The sequence below is a fragment of the Nematolebias whitei genome, chromosome 16, assembly GCF_014905685.2.
Source record: "Nematolebias whitei isolate Nwh7 chromosome 16, NemWhi1, whole genome shotgun sequence".
NCBI lineage: Eukaryota > Metazoa > Chordata > Actinopteri > Cyprinodontiformes > Rivulidae > Nematolebias > Nematolebias whitei.
Genome location: NC_056513.1, coordinates 43,550,794 through 43,575,971, shown reverse-complemented (window position 1 = coordinate 43,575,971; position 25,178 = coordinate 43,550,794). Strand labels below are relative to the sequence as shown.

The 25,178-nt window shown below is 43.4% G+C and overlaps 1 protein-coding gene across 1 annotated transcript in view; it reads left to right on the top strand.

The window, feature by feature from the left end:
* The window catches only part of kdm2aa (lysine (K)-specific demethylase 2Aa), a 72,829-nt gene that overhangs the window by 41,417 nt on the left and 6,234 nt on the right, over window positions 1–25,178 (top strand). The window contains exons 18-24 of the mRNA XM_037690014.1: window positions 3,817–3,916; window positions 4,045–4,671; window positions 5,319–5,481; window positions 8,985–9,230; window positions 9,355–9,518; window positions 15,672–15,818; window positions 19,630–19,848. Of these exons, the coding sequence (XP_037545942.1) occupies window positions 3,817–3,916; window positions 4,045–4,671; window positions 5,319–5,481; window positions 8,985–9,230; window positions 9,355–9,518; window positions 15,672–15,818; window positions 19,630–19,848 (1,666 nt within the window). The remainder of the gene's footprint in view (window positions 1–3,816; window positions 3,917–4,044; window positions 4,672–5,318; window positions 5,482–8,984; window positions 9,231–9,354; window positions 9,519–15,671; window positions 15,819–19,629; window positions 19,849–25,178) is intronic.

Sequence of the window (25,178 nt, the reverse complement as noted above, 5' to 3'; positions counted from 1 at the left end):
TTTTGTTGTTATATACCTGGATGACTGAGAAAACAAACTTTATGTTTCTGTTCATAGGAGTTAGCCAGGCCTCACTCTCACGGTTACAGCTGGTACAAAATGCCGCTGCACGATTTTTGACTGGTACAGGCGTGAGCACGTCACTCCAGTTCTGATGTCCCTTCACTGGCTTCCTGTCCAGTTTCAAATTCATTTTAAAGTTCTATTGTTTGTTTTTAAGTCTTTGAACGGTCTTAGCTTCACTTTTACATACCATCACGTGCTCTTAGATCCTCTGACCAGATGCTTTTAGCAGTCCTGAAAACCTTTTGTACCTTTTGTAAATCCAGAGGAGACAGAGCCTTTTCAGCTCTGGCTCCTAAACTGTGGAATGAGCTGCCGCTGGAGGTCAGGCAGGCCCCGTCACTTTCTGTTTTTAAAACTCGTTTAGAAACACTTTTTTTTTCATTGGCTTTTAACCTAGAGTGAGTCAGCATCTGTGTCTTAATGTTATATTCTTTTATTTATGATGTTCTGATTATTTTTATATATATACATATATATATTTAGGTGTTTTTATTGTTTTACTGTTTTTTGTTTGTTTTTAATTTTGTACAGCACTTTGGACAGCTGCTTGTTGTATTTTAAGTGCTTTGGAAATAAATTGGTATGGAATGGTATGCTGGAGCACAGGATGCTCTCCACTGCACACCTGTAGAAGGAGGTGAGGACTGAGCTTCCCAGACCAGCTCGTCTCAGCCGTCTGAGGAAGTAGAGTCTCTGAAGAGCTTTCTTGATCAGGCTGGTGGTGTTGTTGCTCCAGCTGAGGTTGTCATTCATGTGTACACCCAAGTACTTGTAGCTGGAGACCACTTCCACCGCAGATCCTCTTATGTTCAGGGGGGTTTAGGTGTGTTTGTTCCTTCTGAAGTCCACAATCATCTCTTTTGTTTTCTTCACATCGATGTGAATGTTATTCTTTTTGCACCAGCTCTCCAGGTGTTAAATTTGCACAGAAGCTCGTCGCGTGCACGCGTTTACTTCCGCGTATCAGCTTTTGAAATACAGCTGATTTAACCGTCAAAGTGCGTTTATTAAGCAAACGTTAGACTTAGACACACATTTACTATAATTTTGAGCAAACAAATAACAGTTTTTAAATGTTAATCTTGTTAAATTCTTGTTAAAGTCCTCCCGTGCATGCTCCTGCGGCCGCCATTTGGCAGCCCATCGATTTTTGGCACAACACCGGCCCACATTTCTGGGTTCAGCCCACATTTCTGGGTAGTCAGCGGTGACGTGTAACAAATGCGATGTGAAAGTTGTGATGCATAATAGATGCGACGTATACAGTGAAGCGACATATTTATGGATTTTTCCACTTTATTAGACAAATATGGACTGATGCGACTTATCGGGCAGAACGACGTGTATGGCAGAAAATATGGTACTTGGTGTGTCATCTGGACGGAGAATGGATGGTAAGGAAACCTGGTGGTGGAATAGTGAAGTGCAGGACGCTGTTCAAAAAAAGAGGTTAGCCAATAAGAAATATGACAGTGAGAAGACTGAAGAGAGGAGACAGGAATATATGCAGATGGGACGTAGAGCAAACAGGGAAGTAGCAAAGGCAAAGCAGAAGGCATATGATGAGTTGTATGAGAGGCTGGACACTAAAGAGGGCGAGAAGGACTTGTACCGATTGGCAAGACAGAGGGATCAGGCTGGAAAGGATGTGCAGCAGGTTAGGCTTATTAAAGATAGGAATGGTAATGTTCTAACAAGTGAGGAGAGTGTGACGGGAAGATGGAAGGAGTACTTTGAGGAGCTAATGAATGAAGAGAATGAAAGAGCAAGAAGATTAGAGGTTGTAGAAACTGTGGACCAGGTAGTGGGAAAGATTAGAGAGGGTGAAGTCCGGAAAGCTCTGAAAAGAATGAAAAAGGGGAAGGCCGTAGGACCTGATGACTAGTGGAGGTTTGGAAATGTCTTGGAGAGATGGCAGTGAGGTTTTTGACTCAAATATTCAATGGCATATATGAGGTTGAGAAAATGCCTGAGGAATGGAGAAGAAGTGTGCTGGTGCCCATTTTTAAGAACAAGGGTGATGTACAGAGTTGTAGCAACTACAAGGGAATTAAGTTGATGAGCCAAACGATGAAGATCTGGGAGAGAGTTGTGGAAGCAAGACTTAGACAAGAGGTGACTATCTGTGAGCAGCAGGATGGTTTCATGCCAAGAAAGAGCACCACAGATGCCATCTTTGCTTTGAGGATGCTGATGGAGAAGTACAGAGCGGGTCAGAAAGAACTCCACTGTGTCTTTGTGGATTGAGAAAAAGCATATGACAGGGTGCCGAGGGAGGAGGTGTGGTATTGTATGAGGAAATCTGGAGTAGAAGAGAAGTATGTTAGACTGGTACAGGACATGTATGAGGACCGCAGGACAGTGGTGAGATGTGCTATAGTAGTGATAGATAGCTTCAAGATGAAGGTGGGAGTGCATCAAGTATCAGCTCTGAGCCCCTTCTTGTTTACTCTGGTGATGGATCGAATAACAGATGAGGTCAGGCAGGAATCCCCATGGACTATGATGTTTGCAGATGACATTGTGATCTGTGGTGAGAACAGGGAACAGGTGGAAGAGAACTTGGAGAAGTGGAGGTATGAACTTGAAAGAAGAGGAATGAAAGTCAGTCATAGTAAGACAGAGTACGTGTGTGAATTAGAGGGAGGCCGGTGGAACAGTGAGGCTACAAGGAGCAGAGGTCACAAAGGTGCAGGACTTCAAGGACTTGGGGTCCACTGTCCAGGAAAATGGGGAGTGTGGTAAAGAGGTGAAGAAGAGAGTCCAGGCAGGATGGAGTGGATGGAGAAAAGTTTCAGGAGTGATTTGTGACAAAAAGGTCTCGGCAAAGGTCAAAGGAAAAGTTTACAAAACAGTGGTGAGACCAGCTATGATGTATGGTCTGGAGACAGAGGCATTGACAAAAGACAGGAGACAAAACTAGAGGTGCACCGATAAATCGGCCCTGATTTCCTTAATTTTGGGAAATTGGAAATCGGCCAATACTTGCATGAGAAACCGATTTTACAGATTTTTTTAGTTTTAACAACAATTGTCTAAACTTCATTTATATTTCAGAGCACTACCTCATGGCCAGTTAAAACAAGTTTGTATTGTTTCTAGGATATTGTTCAAGGGTATGTTTTTCAATAAAATAAGATTGGAAAATTGAAGGTGCATTGTGACCTTATAACACGTGACAGTGTCGCTTATAAAACAAAATCAGTATCGGCCAAAATCGGAATCGGCAGGTCAGACTTTTTAGAAATCGGTGATCGGCCAGAAAAGTGCTATCGGTGCACCCCTAGACAAAACTGGAAGTGGCAGAAATGAAGATGTTGAGGTTCTCCTTGGGAGTAACAAGGATGGAGAAGATTAGGAATGAGATCATCAGAGGTACAGCACAGGTTGAACAGCTGGGAGATAAAGTTAGAGAGGACACACTGAGATGGTTTGGACTCGTCCAGAGGAGGGACAATGGGTATATTGTTGGTAGAAGAATATTAGAAATGCAGCTGTCTGGAAAAAGACAAAGAGGAGATATATGGATTCATTTAGAGAGGACATGGAGGTAGTTGGAGTGAGGACAGAGTGAGATGGAGGAGGATGACTCACTGTGGCGACCAAGCCGAAAGAAGAAGACGACAAGCCTTTTTTTTAAACTCTAGCTTTTGACTACCATTCTGCTACTTTTAGTATTTACTGCCAGTTTGTTCCTTTAATTTTTGTATATTATCTTTAATGTTTCTCTGTCTTCTCACTCATGTTCAGAAGAGGAAATCTTCCTCCCTGCTGGATGCTCGTATAGCTAAGATTTACCGACGACACCTACACGGCAACGATGGGGACGACTCAGCCAGTGATGACGATGGTTTGTCTGCTTTAAAACTGAACCAGAAACACTTTATCTTATCAGAAGTTTTTTTGTGGAATTAAAGTATTGTGAAAAAACTGCTGGAATCTCAGGGAAGTACTCTTGTTTTGTTGTAATCTGTACAGGATCTCAGAGAAGAAAGATGGTTCTTTCTGCTCGAGGAGGGACCCACTCATCCAGAAGGGCATTTGGTGCCAACAGAAGAGGCCTGCTGCGAGGAGGTCTGTCCCACAGAGGAACCAGAGGAGGTCCTGGCTCCACCTCCATCCACAGAACAAAAAGAGGGTTAGGCATGAGGGAGGTGGGTCGAAGAGGACGAGGCGTCAGGCTCCGCGGAGGTTCCAGGATGCATCGAAGAGGAGATGAATCTGAGGAGTCTGATGATGATGACGACGATGACGATGATGATGATGACGACGATGACGATGATGATGATGACGACGACGAAGAGGAGGAGGAGGAGGAGGGTGACAGTGAAGGAGACAAAGAACGACTTCATCGCCGACGCTGGAGACGTAGGAGAGACTATGATGAGGAGGACAGTGAGGGTCAGGAGTTTGAACCTGAAGAAGACGAGATGGACGCAATAGAAGATGAAGACATGAAAAGGGATGATGAAGAGGAGGAAGAGCACTGGGATTCAGATCCAGAACCTCCTGTCCTCCTGGTGTCTGATTTGAATGATGACTTGCTGAGTGGCTCCTACCTGACAGTCACCTTACAGCACCCCCATCAGGCCAAGACCCAGTCTGGTAAGCATAGCCTTCTTAACTGGGTCGGAATCTGTCTCAACAGAGACGTTCCTTCATCTCAGACCCAGTGCGGGTTGTTCTGTTAAAAATGTATTTTCTCTTCACGATACAGTGTACTGATGAATCAAACATTTGATTAATTCACTAAAAACACACCGATATTTATTCTCATATTGCATCATGTCTACCTATTTCCATCTTCAGAGGAGATGAAGGCAGCAGACTAGTTTCAGCTCTGCCTCTTTAAATTAGCCAAGGAACCAGCTAGATTATCTGCACAGGTAAAAAACAAACAAACCACCGACTCAACTCCAAATCCATTTGGCTTATCGAACTGTATCTGGACATGCACACACACTAATTTTTAATGATCGGGGGGGGGGGGGCGCACTGGTCTCACAGGACTCTCGTTCTAGTCTGTATAAATAAAGGTTGAATAAAAATATTATAATAATCTGGGGATTTTGGTGCTGGATACTGAACAAGTTGTGTACAAGAACTTCTGCCCAGGGACGGCACATAAAATATTCTGTTCGGTTAATGTTTTTGTCCGGACAAAGAACCATTTCCACAGTGCAACGTTTAGTTTAACAAAAATACCAAGGGTGGGTCTACATTTACAGCCCACTGTGTCTGTCTTTTTTCAGGCTCTATAGTTCCAAAGCTAGAAGCCGCCATGGGTCCATGGACAGCTGCAGTAGGTGGGGGTCAGCAAGGCTTCATCCAGAGGAAAGTCGCTCATTCTAAACCATCCAGACTCAGGACGACAGATTCAACATCTGACTCTCTTACACCCAGAGGTCCTGGCAGGTAGAGCTCCCAACAAGATACCTTTCACTTTGAAACAATACTGGTTCTGTTTGGAATGTAAAGCTGATGTTAAATAGGGAGAAAATATCTATAAGCCACAGGTTGATAGACAGAAGCTGTGCAACTAAAACAAACATTTTATGTGTATATATATATATATATATATATATATATATATATATATATATACAGACCCTTTCCAAAAAAATTTTAGAATATCATGGAAAAGTTGTTTAAGAAAAGTTGTTTAAGAAAAGTTGTTTAACTTCCATAATTCCATTCAAAAAGTTAATCTTTAATAGATTAAAGATTCAGGGCCCACAATTTAAATGATTTCAAGTATTTATTTGTTTATTTTTACATAATTTGGGCTTCCATCTCATAAAACCCACAAAAACAGGAATTCAAAAAATTAAAATAATGTGGATAAATCAGTCCAAATGTTGCAGGACATGAATGTTTTAAACTGAGTGTGACACTAATCATCTACTAAACTCAAAGCACCTGCACAGGTTTCCCCAGGTGTCATTAAATTGCTTCAGTTTGGTTCAATTGTCTCAGTTCGGTTCAATATGGAGAAGACTGCAGACATAACAACTGTCCAGGAGACCATCATTGATGCCCTCCATAGGATGGGTAAGTTCATAGCTAAGGAGGCTGGCTGTTCACAGAGTGCTGTGTCCAAGCATATCAATGGAAAGTCTAGTGGAAGGGCAACATGTGGCAGGAGAAGATGCACCAGCAAAAGAGATGACTGTGGGCTTCAGTGGATTATCAAACAGAGAAGATTCCAGAATCTGTCAGAGATCCAGAAAGAGTGGAATGAGGCGGAGTCACAGCTTCAAAAACCACCACATTCAGACGCATCTGGGAGATGGGCTACAACTGTCGGGTTCCTCGGTTCCAGTGATGGTAAAGTTTCATTCAGAAATCAAGGTCCAAGTGTTTGGAGGAAGAGGGTGAGGAACAGAACCCATACTGGTTGAGGTCCAGTGTGAAATATCCTCAGTCATGATTTGAGGTGCAATGTCCGTGCAGGTGTTGGTAAACTCTGCTTTCTTAAATCCAAGGTCACCGCACCAGTCTACCAGGATGTTTTAGAGGACTTCATGATTCCTTCTGCTGAGGATCTGTATGGAGATGCAGATTTCATCTTCCAGCAGGACCTGGTCCCTGCCCATGATGCCAGAAGCACAAAACCTGGTTTGATGTCACAGTCCTTGACTGGTCAGCAACTGGCCGGACCTAAACCCCGTTGAGAATCTATGGGGTCTTCTCAAGAGGAACATGAGGAGCACCAGACCCAAGAACAAAGAAGATCTGACAGCATCAAGGAAATCTGGACTTCCATCACTCCCAGTCAATTCCACATCACATCGAGGCAGAGATTAAGACAAAGAGGTTCCCAACCAAGTGTTGAAGATTGACATATCATTTTGAAAATACCATATTTTGATTGATTTGTTGTGATCCTAATTTATTTTTTTTCCTGCAAAAACTGAGAAGTAGTGTCGGCTGATTTCTTCACATTATTCTAATTATTTGAAATCATGTTTTTTTGGGTTTCATGAGCTGGAAACCCAAATTAAATATAAACAAATAAATACTTGAAATCATTTAAATTGTGGGCCCTGAATCTATTATCTATTAAAGATTAACTTTTTGAATGGAATTATGGAAGTTAAACAACTTTTCCATGATATTCAAATTTTTTGGCAAGGGTTTGTGTATATATATATATATATATATATATATATATATATATACACATGTGTATGTGTATATGGTATTGTACTGTATATATTAGGGATGCACAATATTGAATTTTTGGCCTATATCCGATACCACTACCTATACTTTTTCCCCTAGACCTACTTACAGAGACTACATCACTTTCTCTGCTGTGGAATTAAAATACTACATTATTCTGCACGGTCTTTGTCAATTTGGCCTTCTACCAAATGCAGATGCCAAAACGGGGGCTGAAAATGATGCAACACTTCAACTTGGATTATGTTTAATGTCAAATTTATTAATAACATTTACTCTGTATAACACAGTGACAACACTGGAACAGTGCACGTTTGTCAATTTTCACAAATCTAAACTCAGCGGCGCTCGTGACATCATAATATTGGATAAATACTGCATGGGCGATTATCTTTCAGCTGCAACAAGTTATTTAACTCCAACTAGTGCAATGAGTTGCTTCTCCTTTCTTAAACAACCGTGTTGTGGTCGTGGAAAAGATGTCAGTCTGTTTGAGAAGGGTCAAATCATTGGCAGTCATCAAGCAGAGAAAACATCTGAGGAGATTGTAGAAACTATTAAAACTGTGTTAAGAACTGTCCAACACATTCTGATGCATGCTCATTAATGCAGGTAGAAAGATCTTAAAAAAGTTCAATCTGGTCCTCTGGAGTCCAGAGGACCAGATTGAACTTGTTTAAGATGTCCAACACATTATTAAAAACTGGAAGGATAGTGGGGACTCGTCGTCATCGAGGAAGAAATGTGGCCGGAAAAAAATCCTGAATGATCGTGATCGTGATCACTGAAACGTTTGATGAAATCAAATGGAAGAACAACAACAGCAGCACTCAGGGCTGTGTTTAATATTGAAAGTAAGAACATTTCCACACGCACAATGTGAAGAAACTCAAAGAATAGGGACTGAACAGCTGTGTAGCCTTAAGAAAACCACTAATCAGTGAGACGAACTGGGAAAAAAACAGGCTTCAATTTGCTAGGGAGCATAAAGATTGGACTCTGGAGCAATGGAAGAAGGTCATGTGGTCTGATGAGTCCAGACTGACCCTGTTCCAGAGTGATGAGTGCATCAGGGTAAGAAGAGAGGCAGGTGAAGTGATGCACCCATCATGACTAGTGTCTAGTCATCAATGAAAGATCTTGGTGAAAAATTAATGCAACACTGGATGAAACAGATCGTGTGACATTGAAGAAGTTTATTGAAACAATGACACTGTGAATGCATGATGTCATCAAAGATAAAGGAGGTCCAACGAAATATTAGTGTGTGACCTTTTTTTTTTGTCCAGGCAGTGTACAGTATATTGAGTTAAAACTTGATGTGGCTGAGAGTCTTTCACAGCACACCGATATCTTGAATCTGCTTCAGTCCAATTCAAGATGGCTGCTGCACCTAATCAGTCTTAGTTTGGGTGTGGTAGTAGCTGAGAGTCTTTCACAGCACGTAAGAGCACAAACAGATGGGGAGATATTCAATTAAAATGTTGGCATTAAAGGTGGTAGATGGTATGCATTGTTTCGAGACCTGCTAGTTTTAGATGCATATTTTTTTTGTCTTTCAAGATCTTTATTTACAAGCCAACGAGGAAACAAACCAAAACCAACCAAATGGCTTGATGATATATATGAAAATGTGAAAATGTTGAAAATGTGTACCAGTTGTAACCATTTCTCTCCTACTATGCAAATGTTTGTGTATAGAACACAATTTAATATTGTGTTTGATCGTATAGGCCTCGGGTTCGAGGAAGCCAGGCCGATAAAGGCAACAGAAACCAGTCTGCATCTTCAGATGAAGACGAGGCTGCTCCTCCATCTGCAGCCACCACCCTGATTCCATCTCTGCTGTCGTCGCCATCCTTTAAAGACGTGGGCAGTGAGAGAGGGGGGGACAAAGAGTTGTGGGTGTCTGTGTTTAAATACCTGAACAGAGCTGAGCTCCTGGTCTGCATGACAGTATGTAAGGCCTGGTACAAGTGGTACGTCACAAATAAACACACACATGGATGTTCTGCTTGTTGTAGATGATCCTGAGTCAGTTTTCTCTCAAAGCAGGCTTCCATCACTGTATTAATCGTCCAGTCCTGCCTCTTTGTTGTTTAGGAGTTGTGACAAGCGTCTGTGGAGTCGAATCGATGTGAGTCGGTGCAGCCCGCTGAGTAACCAGGCCCTTGCAGGAATTGTCAAACGCCAGCCCGTCTCTCTGGACCTATCCTGGACCCCGCTGGCCAGGAGACAGCTTAACTGCCTTCTTACCAGACTCCCAGGTAAGGGCAGTCAGGATCACATGGGCTCTCTGGACTCATGTGACAAAATGGGTGTAGTTCAGTTCAACTGAGTGCAGCACCAATCACAACAGAAGTTGTCTCAGGGCACTGAACATAAACATTCACCTACATTATAAAAGACCGTTAGTAAAAGTTATCACTTTAAAGAAGCAGCAGATTGTGTTGAGTCTTCACTTCGTCACAGTCTCCCATCCTGAGCAAGAACAAAGGAGACCGTGGAAAGGAAAACTCCCATTTAACAGGGAGAAACCTCCAGCAGAACCAGGATCAGGATGAGCGGCCATCTTGCTTCGACCAGCTGGGTTTGAGAGGACAGGAAGGACAGACAGACAAACACAGACAGACAGGTCCAGATGTACATTCTATAGGAGGAAAGACAAAAAAACAGGTTAAGATAGAAACAATTACAAATACAACACAGGTAGAGTAAGTAAAGACAGCACTAGAGAGAGGAAACGTGGTCAGTTTGTCCTCCAGCAGTCTAAGCTTTTAGCAGCTTAACTAAGGGACAGCTCAGGAAACCCAAGCCAACACTAACTATAGGATTTATCAAAAAGAAAGACTTAAGCCCAGTCTTAAAACCGGACAGTGTGTCAGCCTCACAGACAGAAAGTGGAAGATGGTTCCACAAGAGAGGAGCCTGAGAACTGAAAGTTCTGCCTCCCATTCTGCTTTTGGAAACTAGGATCCACAAGTAAACCTGCAGTCTGAGAGTGAAGTGCTCTGTTAGGAAAATATGGAACAATGAGGTAAGTAGTAGGGGTGTAACGGTACGCTAAAATCACATTTCGGTTCAGTTCAGTTTCAAGGAGGGCTCGGTTCGGTTCATTTTCGGTACAAAAAAGACAAAATAAAGACTTACAAAATGTTTCTTTTAAAAATATGCTAAGTAAACAATATGATTGTATAAAAATAAATACAAGCGACCCATTTGGATGATATTTTAAATAAACGTCACTCTTTACAATAAAAAAACTATACTAACAATAATAAAAATCTTTATAAATACAATAACAGTCAGAACCAGAACAATATGCAGCAACAGTTTACAATCTAACTAATCAAGTTTTAAGGTTTTGGCCAAAAAGACAAACTTATCTACATTTTCTGCCAAAAGCTCAGATCTAGTTGCAGTGACATTATCTCCAGCGGTGGAGAAAACCTCTCACTGGCATCAGTAGCAGGAATAAAGAGGTAGAGCTTTGCTAGTTTTGCAGTGTGGCTGTATTTAGCCTCATTGTCTTTCCACCAAAGAAGAGTCATCTTCAAGGGAAGGGCTCCCTGAAGCTCTGTACTCACAGCCTCTTGGACCTGCTCCCACCTGTCCCTGGAAAAGTTCAGAGTTCAGTCATCACACACTTCTTAGCTGGAGGTGATCTCTGGTGGATTTCCCTGAAGAGGAAGACACAAGACACAAGATCAGAAAAAGCTCAAAATGATGTGACTTTACTGACCTCAGTGAAATAGCAACAACTGGAGAGTTTAAACACGAACGGTAATGTTCGTCATGGTAACAAGGTGTGCTAACCATCAGCTTTACTGTGAATTTAGCATCAGTTCTGTGTTTAATTGGTACAGTGCAAATATTGTGACAAAGTGCTGCACAAACAGCTGTTCTCTCATTGACACAGAATATTTTAGTTTACAGTGACCACAGCAGGTCCAAAAATAATTAGAATTAAACTTCCGGATCGGTATCGGCGACAATGTGACCGATCCATTTTCTGATCCATGATGCATGTTGGCTTCAAACTATGGAATGGATTTCATGAAAGGAGGCGTGTCTCATGAGCCCAGAGTAATAAGACCCGCCTCACATTCAAGCCTCCCCAACTGGAAAAGCAGCTTGAGTAGCAGCTTTGTTTGTCCCTATCAGGCGCTGCTGTAAAAATAAGTTTGAGGTGGCCACATTAATTCTTCAAATGTGCCCATTTTGACCAGACTTTGAAGATTTGACACTACTGCCCATCTGCAGTATTAACTTGTGTGGGGTCACTTCAGCTCAGGAGGAGGTCCAACAGCTCAGATCAGGATGGCTTGTATTCATACTGACAGGTGTTTGCTGATAAAGGGTCCACACTGCCTGCAAACATGGTTTGAGGGAAAACCTTTTCAGTATTTATTGAAGTAGTTCATACCTTTTATTTAACGCTATCCAAGTGCCAGGTGTGGACAGGGTCACAGAGACAGAGACGTGTTCTGGCTGCCTCAGTATGACCTCTGAATACACCGAGGTGGCGAGGGGAGTCAAAGCCAGCACACCTCTGGTGTGCCCCTGTGTTGCCAAGCCAAGTAGTGACAGAGACAAAACCGCTGACGTGTGAAAAAGTAAACGGTGCCACAGCTCAATATTGTAAGTAAGTAAGTAAAGTTTATTTATAAAGCGCTTATCACAGACATAAAATCACAAAGCACTGTACAATAAAAATCAACACTAAAATATACAAAGAATAAAACAAGCATAAGAACTACAAGAAGCACAATAAAAAAAAATCACGACATAAAAGCCTGGGAGAATAAAAGTGTTTTCAGTTGCTTTTTAAAAACCTCAACAGAGTCAGCAGAACGAAGCTGCAGGGACAAACTGTTCCACAGCCTGGGGGCCACTGACTGAAAGGCCCTGTCCCCTTTAGTTTTCAGCCACATACGTGGAACATCCAAGAGGTTCTGTGACTGGGAGCTAAGGCCACGAGCAGCAGAGTATTTGGTTAAAAGCTGACAAAGATACACAGGAGCCATTTAAAGCTCTGTACGTCAGCACAAGAACTTTAAAACGGATTCTAAACTCAACTGGGAGCCAGTGTAGTGAATATAGAACCAGAGTGATGTGACAGTATTTGCTGGATTTGGTGAGAAGTCTGGCAGCTGCGTTCTGTATCACTTGTAGACGTGAAACAGAAGACTTGTCCAGGCAGGTAAAAAGGGCATTACAGTCGTCCAGACGTGATGACACAAAAGCATGAATAATTTTCTCTAGATCAGTTCTGGAGACCAGAGGTTGTATTTTAGAGATGTTTCTTAAATGAAAGAAACAAGAACGAGAAATATCTCTAATGTGAGACTCAAAGCCTAATGATGAGTCAAATGTGACTCCTAAATTTTTTACTTTTGATTTGGCTACTGGGCAGAAAGAGGCAATTTTCTGATTGATTTTTGGATGAAAATGACTGGGAGTAGTAATCAAAGTCTCTGTCTTACTGGTGTTTAAAACCAGGAAGTTACTGGCAAGCCAGTCACCGATACGGGACAAACATTAGACAAGGATGGCCAATTTATTTAGCTGGTGTGGTCTAAATGAAAAATACAACTGAATGTCATCAGCATAAATGTTATAGGAAATATCAAAAAAGGATTGACTAATGCTGGCAAGTGGGATAATATAAAAGGAAAACAAAAGTGGGCCCAGAACTGAGCCTTGTAGCACCCCACAAGTTAAGGGGGCATAATCAGAGGAGAACCTGGCCGTCTTGATGCAGAAAGTTCTGTGAGATAGGTATGATGTGAGCCAGTCCAAAGCTGAGCCAGAAATACCAGCTGCAACCTTCAGTCTGTTTAATAAGGTTGTGTGGTCGACAGTATCAAAGCAGCACTAAGATCTAACAGGACCAGCACAGAGCATTTTTTCAGCAAAGTTTCATTTTGACAATTAATGAGGTCAGATCATTTAAAGTAATCGGAACAAAAGAAGAAAATGACTCAGAACACTGAGGCTCATCTGGAAAAGTAGAGGAACTTGGAGATATATTGGATTTCAGGTCCATCACTTACTTTACAAAAAAACGGAGAAACATGTTACAGTCGTTGTTTGAGGTTAATGAAGCCTGGTGCGCTGGAGGAGATACAAAACTGCTGATAGCATCAAATAACTCTTTAGGATTATTTGTGCTCAGGTGAATGAGATTGCTAAAATACGATGACCTGACTTCACTAACTGTCTTGTTATAAGCACCAAGGAGCTCCTTAAAATATTCCCGGTGGACAACCAGACCAGTCCTCTTCCACAAGCGTTCTGTTTTCTGACAAGAGCGCCTGAGTTCTCGAGTTTGATTGTTTAACCGAGGTGAACAGCGGTAAACGGGCCCACTGCGGGTTTTGTAAGGAGCAATACTGTCAAGAATAGTAAGGCAGTGATCATTAAAAGAGTCAACCAGAAGCTCCACATCATCATCGTCATCATCGGGAGGTGTTGTAAATGAAAAGAGGGAAGAAAACTCTGCGACTACAAAACTGTCAATAAAGCGTCTGTGCTTACTGGTAACCTGAGAAAAAGTCTCCAAATAACAGGAAATATTAAAAGAGACAACCTTATGGTCACTGAAAACAACATGTTTTATATGTAGATTATTAAGAGTGAGTCCATAAGTAAAAACCAGGTCGAAAGTGTGGCCTGCAGTGTGAGTAGGCTCAGACACATGCTGTGAGAAGTTAAAAGAGTTCATAATATTAAGAAAGTCCATAGCGGGATGGTTTGTTGGATCATCAACATGAACATTAAAATCTCCAGAGATGATGATCCTATTTAGCTTGAATGTAAAATATAAAAAATCCTGAAAATCTGAGAGAAAAGGTGAAGCAGGTCCAGGTGGTCAATAAACCAGGATGGCATATATAGGCTCAACTTTGCCTATTCGGACCATGATCATCTCAGAGGAGTTGTAAGTAGAAGACGTGATCATTTGACATAGAAAAGTCCTTTTATAGATGACAGCTGTGCCACCTCCACGGCCTGTCCTCCGTGGTGCAGATAAACAAGAACACCCCTCAGGACAGAGTTCCAGGAGATGTGAAACATCATTTTCACGCTGCCATGTCTCAAATAAACAAAAAGTCTAAGCTCTCAGAGCGAAACAAGTCATTTAAAATGAAGGACTTATTGGCAACAGAGCGTGCATTAATTACCAACATTTGAACAGAGAAAGCTGCTGACCGTGTAGAGGGGTCCACAGCGGCATCGGGATGACGTGGCAAGCTGCGCAGTGAGTCAGGATTCCTCCCGCGGTGAACTTTGGATGCCCACAGCTTCAGGTGACAACCTGTGTGGGAAACTTCTGGGAGCGTTTGAACTAGTCCAGCACCAACATATCTGAGGTTGAATTGCTTGGCTGCACCGGATGCTGCCTCGTTTTTCTGAAGCCGACGGAGCAGCACCAAGAAGCCGGCTCACTTCCCCCCGCTTTCTTTGTCTGCGTGTCCAGAGCAGGGGTGGATCCACAGGTAAGAGAGGAGAGACGCCGGGAGGGACGCCGGGAGGGACGCCGGGTTCCAACGGTGGTGGAAATGTAACTCCGTTTTTATGACACTGAAGGTTGACCATCACAGACTTGATCGCCAGTAGCAAGTGGCGGTCATATGTCCGCAAGGAAGCCACCCCAGACAGAAACAACAATAAAATAGCATGAAGTAAGCAAACAACCTGGCAGAGGCCAAGCCAAACACAGGCGCCATCTTGCCACATCCTCATATTGTGATGATGTGAGGACAATAGTGTGCAACCGCCCAGTTGTGGGGTTAAACGACAAACAAATTTATTAACGACGTAATATCAATGATGATGTAGTGCAGAGGTTAGAGAAGGGGTGCTTGTGATCAGAAGGTTGCCAGTTCGACTCACCGGACCGACAACATGAAAATGTGGGTGGGAAAGGTGAAACACCCACGCCTGCCTCCACCCTCATTTGTCCCACTCTGGGCCCTTGAGCAAGGCCCTTAACCCTCACCATCTGCTCCCCCTCGTGCCTTAATTGGCAGCTCTGCTCCACACAGAGGGCTGTGGTAGCTCGGTGGTCTGTGGTTGTGTCAGGAAGGGCATCCAACAGTCACCAGGTCTTTGTGAGTTAGTTCGCTGTAGTGACCCCTGAAGAAGGGAGCAGCTGAAAGAAGAAGAAAAAAAAAATCAGTGATGACACACAGCAACTTGGTAGTTCATTAAAAATAGTTAACACAAAGAGGATCGCTAAACGGAGTTATTTCATCAGGTTTTGTAAATAACACAAGGCGGACGCTGAGCCCAGCTGAGTTCTGCTCCACACCTGTCTCAAAGACGGACTGGTGTGTGCAGCCATTGAGCTGAACTGTTTTATGAAAGAACCTTGGGTTTCATCAACCTGTCCTGGTTTCTTTGTGTGTCATCAGGTCTGAGAGAGCTGAGCGTGACTGGTCTGCCATGGTCCTGTCTGTCTGCTTTGGTTTCTCCCACTCTGCCCAATCTGCGTCTGTTGGATCTGCGCTGGTGTGAAGGGATCGGTGACGCACAGATTAAAGAAATCATCACTCCACCTGGTCAGTAAATGAGCACAGTTGAAGGTGTCACTCATGCATGGGTCTGTTTGTCAGTCTGTCTGCTAGAAAAATATCTCATTGATCATGGATGGATTTTACTCCAACTCCAATAATCACTGCATGTACTTCAACAAATAATTAACTTTTAGTCAATCTGATTTAAGATGGTTGCAACTGATAACAAAAATCACAAAATGCCTATAATTGAGTCAATTTTTACTGATAATAATGACTAGAGTGTAAAGAATCTTGCATCACAAGCGCGTGCTAAATTAAAAAGTGACAAGAATTCTCATCCAGTTGAAAACTGTAAAAAATCACCAGAACCTTGTCTGGTTAGATCATTTGATGAAATTATCAGTGAAAAACATTCCAATGCTTTAAATCAGTTGAGTGTTGGCAGTTTAACCAGTCAGGCGCTGGCTCTATTGCCTCTTTTCCATTAGTAGTGGTACAGCACGGTTCGACTCGACTTGACAGATGACAGACTTTTTCTCTGAGCGGTCCACTGCAGCGAGCTAACGGGAAAGTCCGGGGGGGGGGGGGGGGGGGTATGCATTTACGTGAGTAAAAGTTAGTACACAAATCGTACTCTGATAAACCACCATTGTGCCAAGGCTTTGGAACAGCTAACAGTGAAATGTTGACCACGTTATCTACCCCTCAAGTTCACAGTGGTGTTCAGTGTTTCCCCTACCATTATACAGGCGGGGTGCCCCACCCCATCAACAGAACTGAGCACCTCGCCTACCAAACTGAACTTGCCCCTCCCACCCTCACCCGGCACTGACATATCACTAAGCTAGTGGTGCAAAATACAGGCTCTCTAGCTAAAAAGCCAAAGGCAGCACTCACATTGCCTCTTCCCTCATGTTGAACGCCCCCCGCCCCTGCTCAAAAACTGTTAGTACAAGCTGCGTTCAGACATGTCTCTGTCTCCCCCATCAGCAAAAATCATGGATGAGATGAGCACCCCACCATGGCAAGCTAACTAGGGGAAACACTGGTGTTTATAACAGTCATTTACATAGCTCAGGATACAAATCCTACCGACGCTCTACAGGAGCTGCATGATAATATTAGCTCGCTGCAAAGCAAACACCAACACGTGGAAACAACACGCTGGACCGTGTTTAAACAAATGTACGAGATGCATACAACGCCGCCCCCACCTAGGACTCTGATCATATCTCCATCTTCCTGGCCCCTGCTTACCTCCCCCTGCTGAGACGCTCCAGACGATACAAAAGAAAGTTAAATATTGGATGCAGAATAGTGACGCCATACTGAAAGACTTCTTCACATGCACAGACTGGCAGGTCTTCAGAGAAGCTACTGAAAATGAGGGAGCGCTAGACCTGGAAGAATACACATCCTCAGTCCTGGAGTACATTAGTTTCCACCTGCCTGAAGACCGCCACCATCATCCCAGTCCCAAAGAGCTCTACAGTGACTGGTCTGGATGACTACAGACCAGTAGCCCTCACCCCGATAGCTGCTAAATGCTTCGAAAAACAGGTCATGACCCACATCAAAGCAGAAGGACTCCTATGTCCATATGCTCTTTGTGGACTTCACGTCTGCCTTCAACACCATGATCCCCCAAACCCTGATGGACAAACTACTCACACTAGGACTAAGCCCCTCCATTTGCAACTGGATACTAGACTTCTTAACAAACAGACTTCAGTCTGTAAGGATCCACAACTTCTCCTCCACCATAACCCTCAGCACTGGCTCCCCTCAGGGCTGTGTGCTGAGCCCTCTACTGTTCACTCTGCTCACATATGACCGTGTACCTACCCATCCAGGATGTCATATTGTCAAGTTTGCAGATGATACAGCGGTGATTGGATGCATCACAAACAACATTGCCTCCAGCTGCAGGCAAGGAGGTGGAACACCTGGAGAGCTGGTGCAGGAAGAACAACTTTCACATCAGTGTGAAGAAGACGAAGGAGATGGTCGTGGGAGGATCTGCGGTGGAAGTGGTTTCCAGCTACAAGTACTTGGGTGTGCACCTGAATGACAACCTCAGCTGGGGCAACAACACCACCAGCCTGATCAAGAAAGCTCATCAGAGACTCTACTTCCTCAGGCGGCTGAGACGAGCTGATCTGGGAAGCTCAGTCGTCACCTCCTTCTACAGGTGTGCAGTGGAGAGCATCCTGTGCTCCAGCATCAACGTGTGGCATGGAGGCTGCACAGCTGCAGAAAGAAAAGCTTTGCAGAGAGTGGTGAAGGCTGTACAGAAGATGTTGGAGTCAGCCTCCCCACCATCACAGACACCTACACCTCCAGATGCAGGAAGAGGGCCACCTGCATCATGAAGGACCCCACTCACCCAGCACAAACACTTTTTGCCCCGCTTTCCTCAGGCAGCTCAGCTGTGGAACAAGACGGCTAAAGCGTTAGCCCATAGCCCACCTCCTGGAGAAGCAGGAAGGAGGGGAGCGTGCTATGGGGCTGTGTGTTTGTGTACAAGGAGGGAGAAGGAGGGGCCGCGTGGGAGAAAGAAGACAGCTGGAGGATTTACAAGTATAAAACTATATCGTTTTATATCGATATTTTCTCAACTTATATCGCCCCCCAAAAAATTGTATTGATATTTTTTAAATATCGATATATCGGCCAGCTCTATATACAGTACTACTAGTGCATAGCATATTTTTAGTTAACGTTTTTCTTAGCTCATATCTTAGATCTTATTACTATTTTTCTTTTACATTTTATACTTTTGTTGAATGTAACTGGGACCCTTTACACACAATTTTGTTCCACCACATGCACCACGTGACAAAAAAAAGAATGACGAATAAAGAACCTTGAATCCTTTGAAGTTTCTTTATTTGTCATGCTTTTTGAGGATTAATCCTCCTCAAGGTCCTTCGTTCACCAACATTAACCACATGTGGTGCGAATGACAATAAAGACACCTTGACCTTACTTCTGCTGAGGTCACGCTGAGGAACTCCTCTTCAGATGGTGAGGTGAGTGCTGGGTGGTCTATTTGGATATTCAAAGTAGGCATAGAACTTGTTAAGAGCATCAGGCAGTGATGGGTCCCTTGGGCATTTTTCGCCCCTGCTTTTATATTCTGTTATGCACTTGATGTCCTTCCACATGCTCCATGGGTCCTGTGAAGAGAAATGTCCCTGGAACTTCCATGCGTTTGTTGCGTTGGCCCTCTTAATACCAGCAGCCAGCTCTTTCCTTGTCCTCCCCAGTTCCTGTGAGTCGCCAAGCCTGAAGGCAGCATCCCTGGCTTTTCAGCAGAGTATGGACAGGGTTCAGCCAGGGTTTCTGATTCGGGTCACAGTCCATCACAGTCCTGGTGGTGGTGACAGCTTCACACTTGATGTACCTAGGACAGCAGATCTGTATTCCTCCAGATCCAGTTCCCCCTCATTGACAGCGGCCTCCCTGAAGATCTGTTGATGTCAACCTAAATGGTTTTATTCGACAAAAAGGAATGCAACTGACTTCACTGTTCAGATATTATTAGCCGGGGGTGTATGTGGGTCTGGTAAGTTTCCATGTCTCCTGAAGGCAATAATATAGCTTTGTTCTTCTTGATGTGGTACCTCGTCATCTGAAGCCCCGCCCGTCATCTGAAGCCCCGCCCTCCACACCAGAGCAATTTGAAACTGTGCAACAAATTTAGTGTAAAAGACCTGAAGGCCAAAAAAGAAAGAAAAAAATTAAAAACAAGTATAGAACACTGTGTATACAGATCACATGTTCAATCAACTAAAGTCCATCCCATAATGAGCTTTCCAGATTCTATTCACGGTCTCCTTTGTGTGTGCAGGTCTGGAGTCGTCCCGCAGCCGTCTGAGGAACATGGTGACGCTGCATCTGTCCGGTCTGGATATCAGCGAGTCCACCTTGAGACTCCTGCAGCGTCACATGCCCCAGCTGGAGAAACTGGACCTGGCTCACTGCAAGAACATATCCGATTCTTCTGTTGCCCTGCTCACAGCCCCTGGGACTCACACCCACAACAACCTAACCGAGCTCACTCTGTCTGGTAAGAGTTTGAACACAGTCACTCTCCCATGAATTCCTCTTGGTTTTCAGTAGAAATCAGCAGGCTGATGCTCTGTGTGTCTTTTGAGATGAACACCTGCTCAGAACATACAGTACATCGATCCTGAAGCCCTGACTGAGCTACCACTGAGCCAATGCCTCTCCTGCTTTGGCTCCACTCGCTGAGGTTCTGTATACATACAGACCCTTTCCAAAAAATTAGAATATCATTGAAAAGTTGTTTAACTTCCATAATTCCATTCAAAAAGTTAATCTTTAATATATTATAGATTCAGGGCCCACAATTTAAATGGTTTCAAGTATTTATTTGTTTATTTTTACATAATTTGAGCTTCCAGCTCATAAAACCCACAAAAACAGGAATTCAAAAAATTGGAATAATGTGAAGAAATCAGCCCAAATGTTGCAGGACATGAATGTTTTAAACTGAGTGTGACACTAATCATCTACTAAACTCAAAGCACCTGCACAGGTTTCCCCAGGTGTCATTAAATTGCTTCAGTTTGGTTCAATTGTCTCAGTTCGGTTCAATATGGAGAAGACTGCAGACATAACAACTGGCCAGAAGACCATCATTGATGCCCTCCACTGGATGGGTAAGTTCATAGCTAAGGAGGCTGGCTGTTCACAGAGTGCTGTGTCCAAGCATATCAATGGAAAGTCTAGTGGAAGAGCAAAATGTGGCAGGAGAAGATGCACCAGCAACAGAGATGACCGTGGGCTTCAGTGGATTATCAAACAGAGAAGATTCCAGAATCTGTCAGAGATCCAGAAAGAGTGGAATGAGGCGGAGTCACAGCTTCAAAAACCACCACATTCAGACGCATCTGGGAGATGGACTACAACTGTTGGGTTCCTCGGTTCCAGTGATGGTAAAGTGTGCCTTTCATTCAGAAATCAAGGTCCAAGGGTTTGGAGGAAGAAGGGTGAGGAACAGAACCCATACTGGTTGAGGTCCAGTGTGAAATATCCAGTCAGTCATGATTTGAGGTGCAATGTCCGTGCAGGTGTTGGTAAACTCTGGTTTCTTAAATCCAAGGTCACCGCACCAGTCTACCAGAATGTTTTAGAGGACTTCATGATTCCTTCTGCTGAGGATCTGTATGGAGATGCAGATTTCATCTTCCAGCAGGACCTGGTCCCTGCCCATGCTGCCAGAAGCACAAAAACCTGGTTTGATGTCACAGTGTTTGACTGGTCAGCAACTGGCCGGACCTAAACCCCACTGTGAATCTATGGGGTCTTCTCAAGAGGAACATGAGGAGCACCAGACCCAAGAACAAAGAAGATCTGACAGCATCAAGGAAATCTGGGCTTCCATAACTCCCAGTCAATGCCACGTCACATCGAGGCAGAGATTAAGACAAAGAGGTTCACAACCAAGTGTTGAAGATTGACATATCATTTTGAAAATACCATATTTTGATTGATTTGTTGTGATCCTAATTTATTTATTCTTTTTTGCAAAACTGAGTAGTGTGGGCTGATGTCTTCTCATTATTCAAATTTTTTGAAATCCTGTTTTTTTGGGTTTCATGAGCTGGAAGCCCAAATGATGTAAAAATAAATACTTGAAATCATTTAAATTGTGGGCCCTGAATCTATCATCTATTAAAGATTAACTTTTTGAATGGAATTATGGAAGTTAAACAACTTTTCCATGATATTCTAATGTTTTGGCAAGTGTCTGTACAATTAATCCTAGAAACACCATCTGTTTTGGTTCTTGAATATCAAAACATCTTCCTTTCTCTTGAGGGGGACAGATGAGAATAGATCAATCCCAAAAGTGCTGGCAGAGAGAAGTGATCAGCTGCAGTCAATCATGATCACCACGAACAAGCTGATAGGTCTTGGCCTTACGTTAAAACATGCAAAAGCTAAACAAAACTAAAAGATTTCTGTGTATTTGAGCCTCTGTGGATCTGAGAAAATCCACAATAAAGTAAAACTTCTGCACCCATCTTTTTAGATTATCAGTGCATCTTTATTATTTGTGATTAACAGGTTTGTGAATAACCATCAGGAGGCAGCCAGTGAGGTTTTATTTATCCAAAACACTCATAAAATGAAATACAGACAGAAATACAATTTTACTAACCTAAATGAATCTAGCTTATTTCACATGATTTATATCTGTATTTGAGGGCGGCTGTGGCTGAGTGGTTAGAGCAGTCGTCCTCCGATACAAGAGCTGGGGGTTCCAATCCACCAGCAGTCACATGCCTCGTAAGTGTCGCTGGGCAAGACACTGAACCCCTCGTTGCCTCCGATGTGTGTCCCATCGGTGTATGAATGTGATAAAGCTCTGATTAGTCTCTTTAGAATGATTTGTTCAATTATATCCTGATGCATGCTCAATAATCCAGGTAGAAAAATCTAAAAAAGTTCAATCTGGTCCTCTGGATATTCAAAAAAACAAAACAAACAAAAAAATGTAGAAACGTTTCGTCTCTCATCCGAGAGACTTCCTCAGTCTGAGGAGCTGTATTCAGCTCAGTCTCTTAAATAGCACCTTCTCAGAGTGGATCAACCAGTTTGGCTGCTGACAACCAAAACCAGCTGATCACATGCTCAAGAAGGACCATCAGCCTAACAATGGATCATTAGCACACTGATGGCTGTTTACTATTCACAGAGGGCTGAGTGATACTAGCAATCACAGCATTGTAAGACGGGGACAGTTGAACCCGGAGGCCTCCACCCCTGTTTAATGATGGACAATTTCTTTTCACAAAGATGGCCTCCTTTACTCCTCTCTCAAACCATCGTTCCTCTCTGTCCAGGATGTGAACATCTTCATCCTTGAAACAGTGACCGCTGGCCTGGAGATGAGTGTAGACTGCAGAGTCCTGGCCTGATGATGTTGATCTTCTGTGCTGGGCCATCCTTTTGGCCAGTGGCTGTTTAGTTTCCCCGATGTAAGACTGATCACAGCCCTCCTGACACTGAACAACATACACAACATTGCTCTGTTTGTGCCGGGGGACTGGATCTTTGGGATGAACCAGTCTTTGTGGTGTGACATCAAAAGAGCCCATTGTTTCATCAGTCTCCATGATGACATCTCTCACCTTATCCACAAAGTCCATGGTGTTCTGTATGTGGTGTTCTGAGCTGCCAACTAAAGGGATGAGTACAGACGCCAGATATTTGGAAACATTGTAAGTGACAGAGTTAATCATGCTAACAATTGGTCTTAAAGGTACACCTTGTTTGTGGATTTTAGGTAAACCATACAGACTAGGTGTGGCCTCCCCTGGGCACAGTCTGTGGTACAGAATACGGTCAATAGCTTTGTCCTGCTCCAAAATTTTCAGGCAATCTATTAACTTCTTCTTGTAACCACCTCCTGGATCTCTTTTCAGAGGTTCATAAGTGTTTAAGTCACTAAGGAGTGTCATAACTTTCTCATGATAGTCTTTCTGGTTCAAAATCACTGTGCACCTTCCTTTGTCTGCTGGGAGAATGATGATGTTTTTGTCCTTGCTAAGAGTGGCGAGTGCATCCCTCTCCTCTCTACTGATGTTGGAAGGTGGTGGTTTGGCATTGCTGAGGCAGGATGAAACTTTGATTCTGAGCTGTTCTGCTTCACCATCTTTCATTTTGTTGTTGCGGATGGCTGATTCTGTGGTCTCTTTTGATGTCACATCACTCTTTATGTGCATTCCTGTTGATGATGCAGTAGAGGTGGTCAGTTTAAGATTAAAATCAGACACCACTCTGAGCAGCAGGACCACGCTTTCCACAGAACAACTGTGTCAACTCTTGAAACTGTGCCTGCAGTCAACCTACTTCACATATGGGGAGCAATATTATAGGCAGAAACATGGGTATGCTATGGGGTCTCCAGTTTCTCCTATTGTTGCCAACCTGTACATGGAGGAGGTAGAAAAGAGAGCCTTGACGTCCTTTTCAGGGACACCACCAAGTCATTGGTTCAGGTATGTTGACGACACCTGGGTTAAAATCAAATCTCAGGAAGTCCAACATTTTACTGACCACATCAACTCTGTGGATAAATACATCAAGTTCACACGAGAAGATGTAAAAGATGGCAAGTTGGCTTTCTTGGACTGTGAGGTCTCAGTCTCTGATAGAGGACATTTGCAAACTGAGGTGTACCGCAAACCCACCCACACAGACCAGTATTTGCAGTTTGACTCCCATCACCCTTTGGAGCACAAGTTAGGAGTCATCAGGACTCTGTATCACAGAGCAGACAGCATCCCCACTAGCTCAGGAGCCAGGCAGAAGGAGAAATCCTACATAAGACAGGCTCTAGAGCAATGTGGATATCCTAACTGGGCCTTCCTGATAGCAGAGAAGAAACCCAAACAGGACTCCAGTCAGCCAACAGGTGAAAAGGAGGAACCCAGACCCAGACCAGTGGTCATTCCATATGTTGAGGGAGTATCAGAGAAACTGAGACGTTTATTTTCTAAACATAACGTCCCAGTGGCTTTTAAACCCCAAAATACATTACGGCAAAGACTGGTTCATCCCAAAGGTCCAGTCCCCCGGCACAAACAGAGCAATGTTGTGTATGTTGTTCAGTGTCAGGAGGGTGATCAGTCTTACATCGGGGAAACTAAACAGCCACTGGCCAAAAGGATGGCCCAGCACAGAAGATCAACATCATCAGGCCAGGACTCTGCGGTCTACACTCATCTCTAGGTCAGAGGTCACTCTTTCAGGTGTAATGGAACATATATCTGTGAGATATTATCCATAAATTAAACAGATTCTTTCATTTTTCTGGACTGAGTTCTATTGTGCATTGAATTATTAAATGTGACGTGAGACGTTAATTTTCTTTGACCCATCAAAATGAATGCGGTCATTTATTAACAGAATCAAAGTTTAACATCAAACATTTACATTAATTTGGCAACATTGATTACAATAACAGCTTAATTAATCAGCTTTACAATCAGAGACCATACGGCCATGGTATCTGCTTCAAGCTTTACAACAGACATTTATGAAAATATCTGGATGATTTACTGGCAAGATAGAAGAGTTTTAAAGTTGGGAAATGAAGTTTAACTGGAGAGAAAGGATGGATGAGGGAATATGTGTCTGTATAACCAGAACAACACGCTCCTTTGGACCCAGCTTATCCCACGGTACACTTTGCAGTTGAAGATCGACTCTTTACCTTGCAGACGATAGTTCGGCCTCGGTGTAGAGTTCTCTTTCAACGCTTTTCAGCGTCTCCGTAAGGATAGCAGAGAACCGTTCGGAGTAGTGCCGGTACTTCGTTCAACAGCACGTTCACCTCCCGGGTGGACTCACATGAGGAGTAAG